General features: G+C 58.2%; 1 protein-coding gene across 8 annotated transcripts in view; it reads left to right on the top strand.

The window, feature by feature from the left end:
* The window catches only part of OGDH (oxoglutarate dehydrogenase), a 35,524-nt gene extending 20,764 nt beyond the window's left edge, over positions 1 to 14,760 (top strand). For 6 of the 8 annotated variants that reach the window (XM_064472663.1, XM_064472668.1, XM_064472666.1 and 3 more), the window contains 20 exons: positions 722 to 766; positions 2,958 to 3,073; positions 4,275 to 4,429; positions 4,865 to 5,011; positions 5,509 to 5,599; positions 6,585 to 6,764; positions 7,881 to 8,009; positions 8,514 to 8,693; positions 9,047 to 9,199; positions 9,897 to 9,999; positions 10,217 to 10,345; positions 11,263 to 11,413; positions 11,509 to 11,636; positions 11,723 to 11,901; positions 12,081 to 12,152; positions 12,625 to 12,747; positions 13,314 to 13,386; positions 13,998 to 14,161; positions 14,271 to 14,425; positions 14,530 to 14,760. In XM_064472663.1, the coding sequence (XP_064328733.1) occupies positions 722 to 766; positions 2,958 to 3,073; positions 4,275 to 4,429; positions 4,865 to 5,011; positions 5,509 to 5,599; positions 6,585 to 6,764; positions 7,881 to 8,009; positions 8,514 to 8,693; positions 9,047 to 9,199; positions 9,897 to 9,999; positions 10,217 to 10,345; positions 11,263 to 11,413; positions 11,509 to 11,636; positions 11,723 to 11,901; positions 12,081 to 12,152; positions 12,625 to 12,747; positions 13,314 to 13,386; positions 13,998 to 14,161; positions 14,271 to 14,425; positions 14,530 to 14,650 (2,594 nt within the window). In that variant the 3' untranslated portion in view covers positions 14,651 to 14,760. The remainder of the gene's footprint in view (positions 1 to 721; positions 767 to 2,957; positions 3,074 to 4,274; positions 4,430 to 4,864; positions 5,012 to 5,508; positions 5,600 to 6,584; positions 6,765 to 7,880; positions 8,010 to 8,513; positions 8,694 to 9,046; positions 9,200 to 9,896; positions 10,000 to 10,216; positions 10,346 to 11,262; positions 11,414 to 11,508; positions 11,637 to 11,722; positions 11,902 to 12,080; positions 12,153 to 12,624; positions 12,748 to 13,313; positions 13,387 to 13,997; positions 14,162 to 14,270; positions 14,426 to 14,529) is intronic. The other 2 variants (XM_064472669.1, XM_064472670.1) reach the window with 1 other exon arrangement.
* Positions 14,761 to 14,980: the final 220 nt, after the last annotated feature.

Genomic DNA, 14,980 nt, shown 5'->3' with positions numbered 1-14,980 from the left:
TCCGGTGACGCACGCTGCCCGTTGCTCCGGCAGCCCTGCCTGCAGCCGGCACGGTGTCCTGGCACCCGCGCCTGCACCGAGCATGCTCGAGAAGTGATGGCGTTGTGCGTGCCTGCCTCGCCGCTGGTCTTCCTCATTAACAACGTGCTCGCTAGAACCCCAGTCCCCCTCCTGCCTGTGTGTAGGCAGCAGCAGTGCTTCCTTGGAGGTGACCTTGAAATCCTCCTGGTAGCAACGAGCAGAGCAAAACCCCCTGGGAGCAGACGTCGGTGGGAGGCAGCTCCCTGCTCTGCAGAGGATAATGCTCCTCTCGACGCAGCTTGATGGGAAGATGCCTTTTGGCTGTAGCAGGTGAAGTCGCTGTGCTGGGCAGGCTCCCTCTCATGTCCGAGATGTGCACACGAGAGGATGACTCAAACCATGCAGCTCAACTACTCCCCAGTATCTGATGCCCCCCCTCACCCCCCGTTCCCCTCCCTGCTCCTCCCTCCTCTCACCAGACTTTCTTTCTTCTGGGATTTCTTTTCCGCCTAGTGCATAGTCATCCTCCATCCCAACCCTTTTGCCTCTGATAGTTTTTGACTGTATTTTAAATACTCTATTGTTTGACTTGTGCTTTCCATTACTAGTTTTCACGGTTCCAGGTTTTTTTTTTTTTACTAACTTTGACTGCGCCTCTCTATCTTCTCCCTTTCTGCACCCCTTTCCCTGCCCACCCCAGATCTCGCAGTGTTCAAGGAGCGGCTGAGAGTGTTAACAGTAGGAGGTATGCAATTAATGAGCCTTTAACCCTCTGGAGTGCAGGACTCTCTTTGAATAGGTTATTCTGGGCATGAACCAAGCCAGTAAAGCGGTCCCCTCCCATTTTGCCACCACTTTTTGAGTTTTGTAATGTGTTTATTTTTGTCGCACTAAAAGTCTCGATGTAGGCACTTGGTTAGTGATGCTACACCTCTAGAGATCTGCAATTTAGAGCCCTGCTGGCCTTTTCCGTACTGCATGTTTGCATGCCTAGCTTGCTCGAGTACAGGTTTTGTTGTGAATGCTAATTTTACGAGGCCTCAATCTCCCCGATTCGTTTGAGTCTCCTAAAAATCCAAGCTGTCTTCTGACTCTGCCCTGGTTTTGTCCCAGTGCAATCTGGCAGCTGCCCCCTAGCCTTTCCCCCATCTGATGGTGTTGCTGCCTATAAGTACTCAGCAACGTCAGAAAAGCTGGCAGGTTGCAGCAAAGCAGAAGCAGAGATGCTTAGAGCCCTGAAAAGTCCTTGTAAAATCTGATACCCACAAAGCATGCCTGGGTCTTCAAACTGGCATGGCAGGGCGAGACAAAGCCCTGTGCTGTGGGGCTGGGAGCCACAGCAAATTACTGAGGCTTCTCTGAAACCTCCAGCCAGCAGCTTATCTGGGATGTTCCGTACAAATACCGCCTTTCTCCAGGACTTCAGTTTGGGTAGGAACCCCAGAGAAGTCCTGCAGACACAGAGTCAAAACGTTCAGCTCCTGCCAGGGTTAAGCGCTGCCAGGCACGGCTCCAGCGGATCTGTCTTAATCCCTTCCCCTGGGACTAGCAGCGTCCAGGAGGGCGATGTGGGCAGAGGAGGGGTGGGACGGCAGTGGCAACCAGGAAAGGCTCCAGGCTTGCTGTGGGTCTTCCCCGCCTGCGGCAAGCGCTGTCCTTGAGGCTCTACAGGGATGAGCTGTGGCCAGCCCCGTCTCCAGCTCGTCTTCCACTCCTGACCAGAGGGTGAGGGATAGACTCTTTAAAGGTTAAGTTCGAGGAGGGCCAGCTCTGGAGGGGCCAGTTTTTGCCTCCCATTGCCTGGAGGAAGGTGGGTTACGCTGCCCTGCAGCGTTTAGAGGCCGGATCCCTCATACCTTCCCAAAGAGACCCCGGCTGAGGTGCTGGGCTGGTGTGGAGCTCCTGCTTCAGAAGGGTCTTGGGGCTCCCCAGTCCCCTTCTGCCTCTGCTTCTGCCTTGCTGCATCAGTTCAGCAAGTTCATCGTCCCTCCTCCTCCGTGCCTCAGTTTCCCCAAAGACAACCATGAGCTTCAGCAGGTGCTGAGGCACCTCCAATGGCTCTGGGGTACTGTGGAGCTGCTGCAGGCCCTGGCAGGGACCTGCTGATGCTGTAGCAGCAGCAGGCGGCGGCAGGGCTCATCTGCAGCTCTAAAACCTGTCGTTCGGCTCCGAGCCCTGCTTGGCACCTTCTCCAGGCGCACCCAGCTCCCCGCAGCCCCGCAAGCAGGAGCTGCCTACGAACCGCGAGGTGCCAGCACCGAAAAGGAAGGGGTTTGCTGAGCAGAGCTAGGCTCAACCCCGCATTAAATGGCTGTTAATTGGGCGAGGGGGAATCTGGGCAGCAAAACCCCTGAGGGGCCGGCTGGCTGCCCCACTCTCGGGATGAGCTATTCAGGAGAGTCCGTTGCAGAGCCCTGATGCCTTTTTTTTTTCTTGCTTCTCTTTCTCTCCCTCTTTGGGGTTTATCTGTTTTAACTGTTTCCTTCTCTGCGTTGACTCTTCATTTTTAATTCCCACCATGTGACAACACCTCCATTGTGCTCGGTGACTCCTCAATTCCTCTGTTTCTTTTCTCTCCCCTCTGTTATAATTTGTGGTGTATTTTTTGTGTTCTTGGGGCTACAAACTTCCTGACTCTCACCGTGGATTTTAATTACTGATTTATATGCCATATATATTGCTTTGTGTTTCATTTCCTGCATTACCTTTTGTAATAACCTTGTTGTTCCATGCTTAATGTCTTTTTGTTTAATTACGGCTTGGTTTTTGTCCATATAAAACCTCCTTCATGCTTATTTTTGGTTTTATGCTGCTTTTTTTGTCCCTTCCCCACCTCTCCCAAACACACCCTGTCCCTGTGTGATGGTGCCCCCCCATCCCCTTTCCTTCCTTCTCTCTCTTGCTTTTGCTTGTCCCACCCATGAAAAATCCTGCAGGCTTTTACGGGCTGGATGAATCTGACCTCGACAAGGTCTTCCACTTGCCCACAACCACTTTCATCGGTGGAAATGAATCGGCTCTTCCACTCCGGGAAATTATCCGTCGGCTGGAGGTGAGGAGGGCAGGGAGGGCTGTGCGAGGCCTTTTTGCAGCCCGGGGTGGGGGCAGAGCAGTTGCTTTTTGGAGGTCCTGGGCCCTGCTGCTGCCCGCAGCCTGGCCCGACCCTCAGATTTTAAGCTTTTCAGGTTGGGAGCTGCTCATCGGCGCTTGCCCCACTCGTAGCAGCCGCCCTGTGTTACGTGATTATCTCTGATCACCTCCAGCTTCATGCTGCACTGGGGCAACACATTTGGTCTGCCCAAGGTGGAGGAAACCCCAGGCAACTAAATATTGCGTTTTTGGAAACCTCCCCAGCTACATTTTCCAGTTTAAAGCAGCAAATAGTGCTGGGAGAGCACAGGAGCGGGTTGGAGGCAGGTGATACCCCTCTCTGTGCACTGCTGTGGTGCTGCTATCCTGCGTGGTGGCCCCTTGGAAGGTCTCGGTGCAGGAGCAGCTCCAACCTGGTGCTGAGGCTTCCAGGTCTTGTGGCCGGTTCCCCTTTGCTGCCAAATTTTGTACCCTGCCCTGCCTGCTGTGAGAGTGCGGACGGCTCCCAGGCAAGCTGCAGGCTTGCTCAGTCTCTGCCGAGACAGGCTGACCTTGGGAGAGGCAAAGCTGCGTCCACATCTTACATAAGTTGCAAGAACAGGCTTCTTATTTTTTTGGGGAGGTTGTTTTGCTGATTCTCTCCCCGCCATTCAAAGTGGCGTTGTGGACCTGGTCACAGCTGAGAGGGAAAATCTTGACTCTGAGGTGGATGTAAAGGACTCAAGGGTCTGATCCTGGGCCCCTTGGGAAAAGGGAATTAAACGTTTTTATGTTGGTCATGTGCAGGGTCCGAGCTGCCGTACAGCATCCCGGGACTTCCCCTGCAGCGTCCCCTTTCCCAGAAAAACAGCTCAAACCAGGCTCCCAAAATGGGGCTGGCGCGGTGCTGGCTGCCGGACACTGCTCCTGGGTCCCCCCAGGCTGCCATCGTGGGCAGCGCTTGCGGGTGTTCGGGCAGCGTGGTGTGGCTGCCAGGCAGGAGGGTTCATGTCTCTGCTGGTGCAGGAGGGCTCTTTGTCTTGCTGAAAGTTTAAAAAGGGGAACGAGAGAGTCTCTGGCCCCGTGGTCCGATGTGATGCCTCGTGTGCCTGTCTTTGTGGGGGGTGAGGAGGTGTTAAAGCTTCGTCTGTTGTCTCACGGCCCTTCTTCTCCTGTTGGGGCAGATGGCGTACTGCCAGCACATCGGCGTGGAGTTCATGTTTATCAACGACCTGGAGCAGTGCCAGTGGATCCGGCAGAAATTTGAGACTCCAGGCATCATGCAGTTCACCAACGAAGAGAAACGCACGCTGCTGGCCAGGCTGGTCCGCTCTACCAGGTACCCTGGCGGGTGGTCTTCACCTTCCCCTTACCTTCGCTTGCTGCACAGGGTGGTTTGCTCCCAGCCAGAGCAACGTGGTCACCGCCTGAGTCACATCTTGATGTCATCTGTCATGGTTGGCTTAATCTGCCAGGTGATGCCAGTGAGCTGCCGGGCTGGCAGGCTCAGATGCTGGCAACGAGCCCAAAAACATAGATGATGCTGAAACAAAAGGTCTAAAAATAAGGTTTAGGTGCAGGACAGTGTCGGGGTGGGGGAGCAGTCAGCTGCGCTCTGCAGGAGTCTGGGGTGACTGGGAAGGCTGTCAGGCTGCGGCGTGGTGCTGCTTAAGCATCACTGGGTGCTGTGGCTCCCTTGGTGCAGCCCCTGTCCTTTGGTTTCTGCCCTCAGCTGTAGCTCTGGCACTGATCCCTCTCTCCCTTTGCCTTCCAGATTTGAGGAGTTCCTCCATCGGAAATGGTCTTCGGAGAAGCGTTTCGGTCTGGAGGGCTGTGAAGTGCTGATCCCAGCCTTAAAGACCATTATTGATAAGTCGAGTGAGAAGGGAGTGGATTATGTTATCATGGGGATGCCCCACAGGTAACCCTGCCCCTCTCCATGGCGGTGCTTGGGGTGCGGAGGAGGGGGATGCTGCCAGTGTTCGGTACTGGAGGGGACACTGGTTTCTGCCATCACCTAACTGGTCTTGGCTGGTGGTGAGCCTTAGCTGGAGAGCTCAGGCCTGGGCTGCGCTCTGCTCATCGTGGTGTTGTCAGCTGCAGCTCATTTGTAAATTCATCTGGAGTGGGGTGGTGGCTCGAGTGGCAGAGCTTGAATCCCAGAGCAGGATTCGGTCTGCCCACCCTGGGGCAGCTGTCGGGACGCGGCGGCGGCCGGTCCATCCCTGTGCTGAGGGGTCTGCAGTCTCCTTCTCAGGTGAAACCACAGAGCCCCCTCCCCGCTTAACCCTACAGCCGTTGCCAGAGGTTGTGGGGTTGTTGCACTGCCCCTGCTTGATGGTGGGGCTGGTGGGTCACCATTGGTGCTTGATGCCAGGCTCGTGTTGCTGGTTGCCAGCAACGGTCTTGCTTTTGCAGGGGGCGCCTGAATGTTCTTGCCAACGTGATCAGGAAAGAGCTGGAGCAGATCTTCTGCCAGTTCGACTCCAAGCTGGAGGCTGCTGATGAGGTGAGTTTCCTCCTCTGCCTGTAGCAGGTTGCTGTTGCTTGTCCCTGTACGGTCCCTGGAGGCTGTGGCCATGCAGCGTGAGCTGGGTTGTGCCACTGCTCGTGGTGTCACTCAGTGACATTGATGTTGCAAGGATTTCCACGTCACACACATGCTCATGTGACTGAAGCCTTCGTGTCGGTGCTGGTGCTGGTCTGTCCTTGCCTGTCCCAGGGGTGATGTGTGCCCTGGCCACTGCTGGTGTGTCCAGTGCAGGCAGGTGGTCAGCAGCTCTTCATGGGCCTAAAGCAGCCTTGGAGCGAACGGCAAGGTGAGGGGAAGGCAGCCAGGAGCAGAGGTTGGCTTGTACCCTTCCAGCAGCCCCTGGTCCCCATATGGGGCCCTAAAGCAGCCCCAAAAGCCCCAAGGCTCAAATCGCTTGTGCCGCGGGTTCTGATGCTGCGATGCATTTGTGCTTCAAAGCTTCCCGCATCATAAGCCAGGATGATTTGGCTTTCGGAAAGCTGGGCTGGGCTGGCTTTGTCCTGCCGTGCCCTTCAGGTGGGGTTTTGAGGTGAGAACACAGCAGCCTGGGGCATTGACATGCCCCAGCTGGGAACTGCAGCATATTGTGAGTGGTGCCAGGCATGGCACCACTGCAGTGCGGGCAGAGCTTGGGTGAGCCTTATCCCAACTCTGTTTTCCAGTGTCTTCCTCAAACCCACACACTTGTTTCTTCCCCTGCACCTACGACCTTACCTAGATGGGCTTGATGTGCGTCTGAAGTTTGTTGGTGGTTTGGCACCTGGAACAGGCTGCTTTTGCTTTGCTGGATGCCAGGTTGGCTCCTAAAGTGAGCGCTTGTTGCTTCCTGACAGTGCCTCCAGAAAATGCCCCCCTTTTCCAGCCCCTGGGGTCAGCGCCGCCCTGCCTCAGGTCTCCTTCTATGCCCCAAAAGCTGCTCACCTTCCTGGGGGTGACTCTCCTCTCCTCTCCCCTCTGTCAGGGCTCCGGTGACGTGAAGTACCACCTAGGAATGTACCACCGGCGGATTAACCGTGTCACCGACAGGAACATCACCCTTTCCTTGGTGGCAAATCCTTCTCACTTGGAGGCAGCTGATCCTGTTGTTCAAGGCAAGACTAAAGCAGAGCAGTTTTACTGTGGGGACACGGAAGGGAAGAAGGTGAGTTGTGCTGAGATGCCTGCAGTGAAGCGTCCCAGGCTGGACAGGGTTTAGTGGAGGCAGGCTGGTGGGAAAGCGAAGAAACCCAGCTCTTTTTGTTTGCCGTGCCCTTTCCCTTGCCGTCACCCTGCTGTCACCCTGACTTTGCTCCCCCCATCCTTCCCCGCTGCCTTTGGGGATAATTTTGGTAGGGGCTTGCCCACCCTGGGCTCCCATTGCCGCTTCCTCTGTCTCTGAACGACCAGCTCAGCCGGGCTGTGGGGAGCAGCAGACACCCAGACCCCGGGTTGGAAAGCAGGGAAATGAGGGGCTCTCCTGAAAGCCAACCCGAGCTGCACGGCTTGGGGTGCTTGGCAGCAGGAGCATCAAGCTGAAGGATCTCAGTGTGACCAGGGATAACCATTCCTGGGGCTGGGAAAGGTGAAGTGGGCAGCAGGAGGCAGCTTTCTGCACCCAGGTGAGAGAGCAGACGGGGAACAGGCTGCGGGGGCCGTGTTTATTTGTGGTCTGATTCATTGCAGACCTGTTTCCAACACCAAGAAGTGGAAGGGTGAGATCAAAAGTGCTTCCCTTCCTCCTACACCCCAAGGGCTGGATATAAATAGACAAACTCTGTCCTTGTCTGACAGGCGGCATCCTCAGCCAACCCCTGGGTATGATAGCAAAATAACGTCACAGAAGCTGGAGTGAGCTCCTGGCCTGGCTCCTGCCCAAAGGTCTTCTGGGGTGAAAGCGTGAGGGAAAGGGGCATTTTTCTCATCTTCTCCCAGTTAGAAAAAGCCTTTGCTTTGGGATGTGTGTGTTTGGGAATGGGACTTGCCTCCTAGCTGCTGTGCACCAGGTGCCATCCTGCTGCCCGACTGAGGCACCCTGCGTGTGCCGCTCTTGCTCAGGGGGACAGCTGGTGGCCACGGCCTTCTCCTGGCAGTCACGCCAACTGTGGCTGGCTCCACTCTGATCGCCTGAGAAAGCATCGGATGCATTGACGAGCTGCTCCGTGTCCTTTCTGGGGCGCCAAGGCTCATGGGGATGAGACTTGGGCCATCTCCTTGTGGCTTTCCCTGCCCACCATCCCTGCAGAGCCCCTGCTGACCGCTGTGGCTTCGTGTCTCCCAGGTGATGTCCATCCTCCTGCATGGAGATGCCGCTTTTGCTGGGCAGGGCATCGTGTATGAGACGTTCCACTTGAGCGACCTGCCCTCCTACACCACCCACGGCACCGTCCACGTCGTGGTGAACAATCAGGTGAGGAGCAAATCCCCTGCGTCCATGGGGGTCCCTCGCAGACCAGCCTCTGCCAGCTCAGGTCTGGGTGGTAGCTGGCAGCGGCTGTTTCCCAGCTGATGTTCTTGGCATGAGCCGTAATCCTGGGGTCAGAGGGGGTACTTTATACCCAGCTGCTCAACAGTAGCAGCTTTTGAGTCCAGGCTGGCACAGAGGTGGTGCAACCTGATGCTCAGCGTGCGAGATCAGGCAGGGCTGCTCCGTTCTGCCCGCACGTAAACCAGAGACATTTCACTGGGACCAGCCCATCCCACGGGTGCAGCAGGACGACAGCCCAGGCACAGGGTCCAGGGTGGGCTGCGGTACCTGGGGTGCAGGAGTTGGGTAGGTTGTGCTACGACTGAGCAGTGCAGCCGTGGGGAAACCGCGAGCTCGGTTCAGCAGCCGAGCTGCCCTCAAAGCTGCATGTGCTGCTTTCCAAATCCTTACCACTGCACTGGTCCTGTTCCCTCTCACCTGCTACAGATCGGCTTCACAACAGACCCCCGGATGGCCCGTTCCTCCCCATACCCGACCGATGTTGCCCGCGTGGTGAACGCGCCCATTTTCCATGTCAATGCGGATGACCCAGAGGCTGTCGTCTACGTGTGCAACGTGGCAGCAGAGTGGCGAAGCACCTTCCATAAAGACGTGGTGGTGGATTTGGTAAGAAACGTGGCATGAGGCTTTATCTTAAAGCTGTGGCTCTGCTGTGGGTGCTGGCTGATACCTCTCAGGTGTATTTTCTGAAAGCTGAGGTTTCTCTTCCGGGCTTGTCTGGCCCTTTTGACATGAGGGGAGGGGGGAGGTGTTGTAAAGCAAGGCAACGAGGCTGTAATAGCACTTGGAGAGGTGACACTGTGTATGGAGCCTGCCCTTGCCTCCACATTGGGGAGGAGACGCTTGGGTTTCAGGCTGTTTCAGACCCTTCCTAGCACAGAGATGCAGGTACCTCTGACTGTTTTTGGAGCCGCGAGTTGCAAGCAGCTGCTTTCAAAGGCCCTTTCCCTTCTTGGCAGGTTTGTTACAGGCGCAATGGTCACAACGAGATGGATGAACCCATGTTCACACAACCCCTGATGTACAAACAGATCCGGAAACAGAAGCCGGTGCTGCAGAAATACGCAGAGCTGCTGATTTCCCAGGGGGTGGTAAATCAGCCAGAGTATGAGGTACTGTCTCTTGGGGCCTGGGAGGAAAACTGCACATTGCCTCTCTGGGGAAAGCTATGTTTGGTTCAGACCTGGGTGTGAACTATATGACAGGGCCTATTTCTGCTTGTGCTTGTCACCTAAAGGTGGCAGAGCTGTGCTAGGGTTGGGCAAGCACTGCAGTCCTGGCAGCGACGGGTTAGGTGCCGAGGCTCGTCCTTGGACTGTGCCAGCTCTGAATAGCGCAGGAACATCTAGTTCAAGGATTGCCCCATGATCAGTGCAGCACAGGCCACACAGCGCTGGGCCACTGCAGCATGGCTGGACCCACGGGAGGGTTGGGTTCTGCAGCACTCGGGCTCGCTGGGGCCTGGGGGTATCTGGGGCAGGTCCCCTGCCCCAGTTCTGCCACCCTGGCAGCAAGCGTGGCAGCGGCTCTGCTGCCTCTTCCTTGCCCTGGTACCACTTTGCAGCATCTTCGGGTTGAATGCGAGCTGCCAGTTTGGGCTACAGCAGAGCTGTGCCTTGGGGGACGGGCCTCCAGCAGCAGCTCTGCTCTCCAAGGTTGAGAGAGGCAGACTCTCTAAGGCTCCCTCGCTGTGGGGACCAGCTGTGCCCACCAGCACCCTTGCAAGCTTGAGTTGAGGCCCCCAGGCTCAGCACCCTTGTTTGGAGGCCCCTCGCTGATGCTTTTCTGCCTCCTGGTTCTGCCTCTCAGGAGGAGATTGCCAAGTACGATAAGATCTGTGAGGAGGCCCATGCGAGATCCAAGGATGAAAAGATCTTGCACATCAAGCACTGGCTGGACTCACCCTGGCCTGGTAAGACACTAGGAACATTTTGGAGGTCCCTAGCAAAGAGCCTGGCTTCTCTAGAGCCATACAGCTATGTTCTAGTAAATCACCCTGGTGGGGTAGTGGGGTGCTGCTCTCTGCTCCTGGCAACCCTGCCCTTGCTTGAGGGTGTCCATGACCTCAGCTCTTCTCACCGAGCTGAGCACGGCTCCCAAAACACGGTGGACTGCTCCTGCTCCTGCAGGTTTCTTCACTCTGGACGGCCAACCCCGGAGCATGACCTGCCCTTCCACCGGTCTGAACGAAGAGGACTTGACGCACATTGGTCAAGTGGCCAGCTCGGTGCCGGTGGAGGATTTCACTATACATGGAGGTAGGAGCTTGCGGAAGTTATGCCAGACTGGGCATTTGTTCCAGAGAAGATGTGGGATAGGGCTGGAACGTGGCCTGGAAGGAAGGGACCTGTTACAGTACTTCGATCTGTGTGGCCAGCAGGTCGAGGGAGGTGATCCTCCCCCTCTACTCCATTCTCCTGAGAGCCCACCTGGAGCACTGCATCCAGCTCTGGGTCCCCAGCACAAGAAAGGCATGGACCTGTTCGGGCAGGTCCAGAGAAGGCTGCAAAAATGATCCCAGGGATAGAACACCTCTGCCGTGAGGACAGGCTGAGAGGGTTGGGGGTCTTCAGCCTGGAGAAGAGAAGGCTCTGGGCAGGCCTTACTGCAGCCTTTCGGCATACGAAGGGGACTTGTAGGAAAGACACAGAGAGACATTTTACCAGGGGCTGTAGTGACAGGACAAGGGGTGAGGGTTTTAAACTGAAAGAGGGTAGGTTTAGACTGCACATAAGGAGGTTGGTGAGAAACTGGCACAGGTTGCTCAGAGAAGCTGTGGATGCCCCATCCCTGGAAGTGTTCAAGGTCAGGCTGGACGGGGCTCTGAGCAACCCGATCTAGTGGAAGATGTCCCTGCCCATGGCAGGGGGGTTGGACTAGTTGGCCTTTGAAGGTCCCTCTCAACCCAAACCACTCTGTGAGTCAACAAGAGCTAATTCACGAGGGAGCTGTGGTTCAGGGAAGTGAACTGCGGAGTAGCTCTTCTTCAGAGCTGATCCTTCCTGCAGTCCTGATTCCTTGTCCCTGGTTCATCCCTCTGGCAGAGGTGGATTTGTTCCTCTGCCCCTGGGCATTTGCAGTCTGTCAGTCTGTGGGCAGGTTGTGGGACAAACACGATGTTGCTGGAGCTCTCTCCTGTGCCGGCCACAAAGCGGCTTCTGTCCCATCCTGGCAGGTTTGAGCCGTATTCTGAAAACCCGTGGGGAGATGGTGAAGAACCGGACGGTGGACTGGGCCCTGGCAGAGTACATGGCGTTCGGCTCCCTGCTCAAAGAGGGCATCCACATCCGCCTGAGCGGCCAGGACGTTGAGAGGGGGACGTTCAGGTAAAGCTGTGCTTTTGGTGGCCATGAAGGCAATTCCAGCCTTTCCAGAAGGGATCCAAGGGGTGATGACAGAGTAACGCTTTCCCCTCTTCCAGCCATCGCCACCATGTCCTGCATGATCAGAATGTGGACAAGAGGACTTGTATCCCCATGAACCACCTCTGGCCCAACCAGGCTCCTTACACCGTCTGCAACAGCTCTCTGTCAGAGTATGGCGTCCTTGGTGAGCGAGGAGGTCTGCGCCTGCCGCCCGGGGGGGGTGAGGCTGCTCCAGGGTGATAACCGCCTCGCTTCTCTCCCATCCCTCAGGATTTGAGCTAGGTTTTGCCATGGCAAGCCCCAATGCCCTGGTGCTTTGGGAGGCCCAGTTTGGGGACTTCCACAACACCGCTCAGTGCATAATCGACCAGTTCATCTGTCCCGGGCAGGCCAAGTGGGTCAGGCAGAACGGCATCGTCCTGCTCCTTCCCCACGGCATGGAGGGCATGGTAAGGACCCCCCCAGCTTGTGGGTACCCAGGGGTGCCCATTGGCTGGCCTGCACCTGAAGCAGAGCCGAGGGCAGCAGTGGCAGGTAGCACTGCTCGCAGCGTTGGCTGTGCCCAGCATCGGCTTCTTGTGCCAGCCTTGCCCCCCACTGCTCACTCCCCCCTGCTTGGTCCCTGCAGGGTCCCGAGCACTCCTCCGCCCGCCCAGAGCGATTCTTACAGATGTGCAATGATGATCCCGACGTCTTCCCCGTGAGTGGCGGCTGCGTTGAGCTCAGCTTGGCCCTCCTGTGTCCTGGATCCGACCGCTGCCTTGAAATGGGGAGGGGGGCAATAACACCCGGGTGGGCTCAGCACAACGCTGCGGTTGGGGCAGGTGTCAGAGCCGGTAGCAGGAGGCATGGGATGCCCTGGGCTCGTACTGCAGCTGGGAGGGTTTGGGGGAAGGAGGTGAACCTTCTGCCCTGGCTACACGTGGGGCTGCTGCAGCGTGAGGCGGTGTCCCCAAAAGTGGAACAGGAGGGGGCTGCTGGCCACCCCTGTGGCTGCCTCAAGGTGGGGGGACAGAGACCCGCGGCCTTTCCCAGGTCTCCGTGGGTCTCAGTGTGCTCTGGAGGCGGGGGGGGGGGGGCTGGGTGCTGCTCCTCTCCCCACTGCTGGAGCTCCGAGACCAAGAGGCACTTTGTGTTTCTTGAAATCCCCTCGACTGCGCTCGCTGAGGCAGAAACTGGACGACTTTGACGTGCGCCAGCTCTACGACTGCAACTGGATCGTCGTGAACTGCTCCACTCCAGCCAACTTCTTCCATGTCCTCCGGCGCCAGATCCTCCTGCCCTTCCGCAAACCGGTCAGTGCCGGCAGCTCCATGCCTGGCTCGGTGCCAGGGCAGGGCAGCCCCACATCCCTTCCGAGCCTGGGGACGGGACTCGGGGTGTGCTTGTTCTTGCGCCTCGGCAGCAAACACGGGCAGTTTGCAGAGTCCAAGGACCTCTTGGTGCTCGGGGCTGGCTCAGTACATGACGTGCCGCTGGCTGGCTCTTGCAGTCCGTGGTGGCTGCAACCCCTTCCTGTACTATATGGGGAGGTCTGAGGCGTCGGGGCCAGTGGGCATGGGTCAATAACCCACTCGAGCCGCCTGCCTTCAGCTCCGGCCGTGGGGCTGGCACCACCCGGCAGCACCTCATCTTCTTCCCCAGTGGAAACCCAGACTGGGAAAGGCAGTGCTGTCAGAAACTGGTGCCCAATCTGGCAGCGCATGGCAGCTGAGCGAGGAGCAAATCTCCTGTGGCTGCTCCCATGCGTGGGCAGGGGAGGGCAGGCAGGACAGGCAGGTCAGCGCTCTGGCCTTTGCTTGCAGCAGGGTGTTTCTGGTGAGCCTGACTGCCTTGCTCTGCCTCTTCTCCCTACCTCCAGCTGATAATCTTCACTCCAAAGTCACTGCTGCGCCACCCTGAAGCCCGCTCCAGCTTTGATGACATGCTGCCAGGTAAGAGCAGCGCGGTGGCATGTGTTTACCCCCTGTGCTGCTCTGTGGGATGAGGGTGAAGGGCAGGAGCTGGCTGTCTTGGGTAAAGTCCGCTTGGCAGCAGCCTCCCCATGCCGAAGAGCGGTCAAGCGAGGCTCATGCCACCGGCTTCGGGGCATCGCAGACAGCCCGTGTGGGGAGCTCTGATTCTGGCACGGTACCTGGGCTGCCTTCCTCCCTCCCTGCTCCCCTCCAGTGCTGAGGCAGCATGGTCGCCCCTGCCGCGGCCAGGGTGCGCTGGCTGTGGCCATCTACCCAGCCAGTCGGAGTCACCCCTTGTTCATGCCAAGTCTGGCACCCCAGGGAGACGGGACTCGGCTTTCCAGGCATTGCCGTGGTGCTTCTTCCCTTGGCAGCCGCTCCCCACCGGAGCGGTGCTGCCGGGGCTGGGCAGCTGCGAGTCCCGGCGAGCCATGCTGGTTTGTGCAGGGAGTTGGACCCAGTACCAGCTGGTTTGGCTCTGCCTCTCTGGTCCACCCGCCCTAGCTAGGGCCCCAGCGGGGGCTGGCATGGGAATGGGGTACAGTGCCCCAGGCTGCTGCAGGTGACGGCAAGGTCCTCTCTCTTGGCAGGGACCCACTTCCTCCGCGTCATCCCTGACAGTGGCCCCGCGGCACAGAGCCCCAAGCAGGTGAAGCGAGTCCTGTTCTGCACTGGCAAGGTCTACTACGACCTGACCCGCGAGCGCAAGGCCCGGCAGATGGAGGCCGACGTGGCCATCACCAGGGTGGAGCAGGTAAGCCGCAGGTCTGGCTTACCAGAGGGTCTGGCCACCTCCAAGCCCGCAGAGTGGGAGTGCTGTGGCCCCTGTGACGTCCTGTGACACCGCTCTGTGTCCCCTGCAGCTCTCCCCGTTCCCCTTCGACCTCCTTGAGCAGGAAGCCCAGAAGTACCCAGCTGCGGAGCTGGTGTGGTGCCAGGAGGAACACAAGAACCAGGGCTACTATGACTACGTCAAACCCCGGCTCCGCACCACCATCAACCGCGCCAAGCCTGTCTGGTAGGGACTCTGGGGGAGGGGGCCGTGATGCTGGGGGTGGGGTCTGGGGGCTGCAGCCCCCCCCCTCACCCCCCCCCTCACCCCCCCCCCCTTCTCCCCTGCAGGTACGCAGGGCGGGAGCCAGCAGCTGCCCCTGCCACTGGCAACAAGAAAACCCACCTGACGGAGCTGCAGCGGCTTCTCGACACAGCCTTCAACCTCGACGCCTTCAAGGACCTGGCCTAAGCATCAGCTGGGCGACGGCAGCATGCTTCTGTCCGTCTGTCTGTCCATCTGTCTGTCCCTCGCTCACCTTCCCCTCCTCCCTCCTTAACTACAGACCTTGTAAAACCCCACACCGGCGCCTGGAGTCCTTGTCTGGCTGGTGCCGGGGCCAGCACGGTGCAGCTGCCCTGGCGGGCGAGAGGGGCTGGCTGCTGCCTCCCTCCACGCCCGTGGGTGAGACCCTCAGAGCCCCCCAAGCCACCGGGAGGCGCCGGGCCCTGGGCGGGGGGTGCCCAGCCACCTCCCAGTTCCTCCCAGTCTGGTGTGGTGCAGCCCTGCAGTCGCCGCCTC

The sequence above is a fragment of the Phalacrocorax carbo genome, chromosome 24 (genome assembly GCF_963921805.1).
Source record: "Phalacrocorax carbo chromosome 24, bPhaCar2.1, whole genome shotgun sequence".
In the NCBI taxonomy this organism is placed as follows: Eukaryota; Metazoa; Chordata; class Aves; order Suliformes; family Phalacrocoracidae; genus Phalacrocorax; species Phalacrocorax carbo.
Note: the sequence above shows the minus strand (reverse complement) of the source record. Positions and strands in the feature narration are given on the sequence as shown.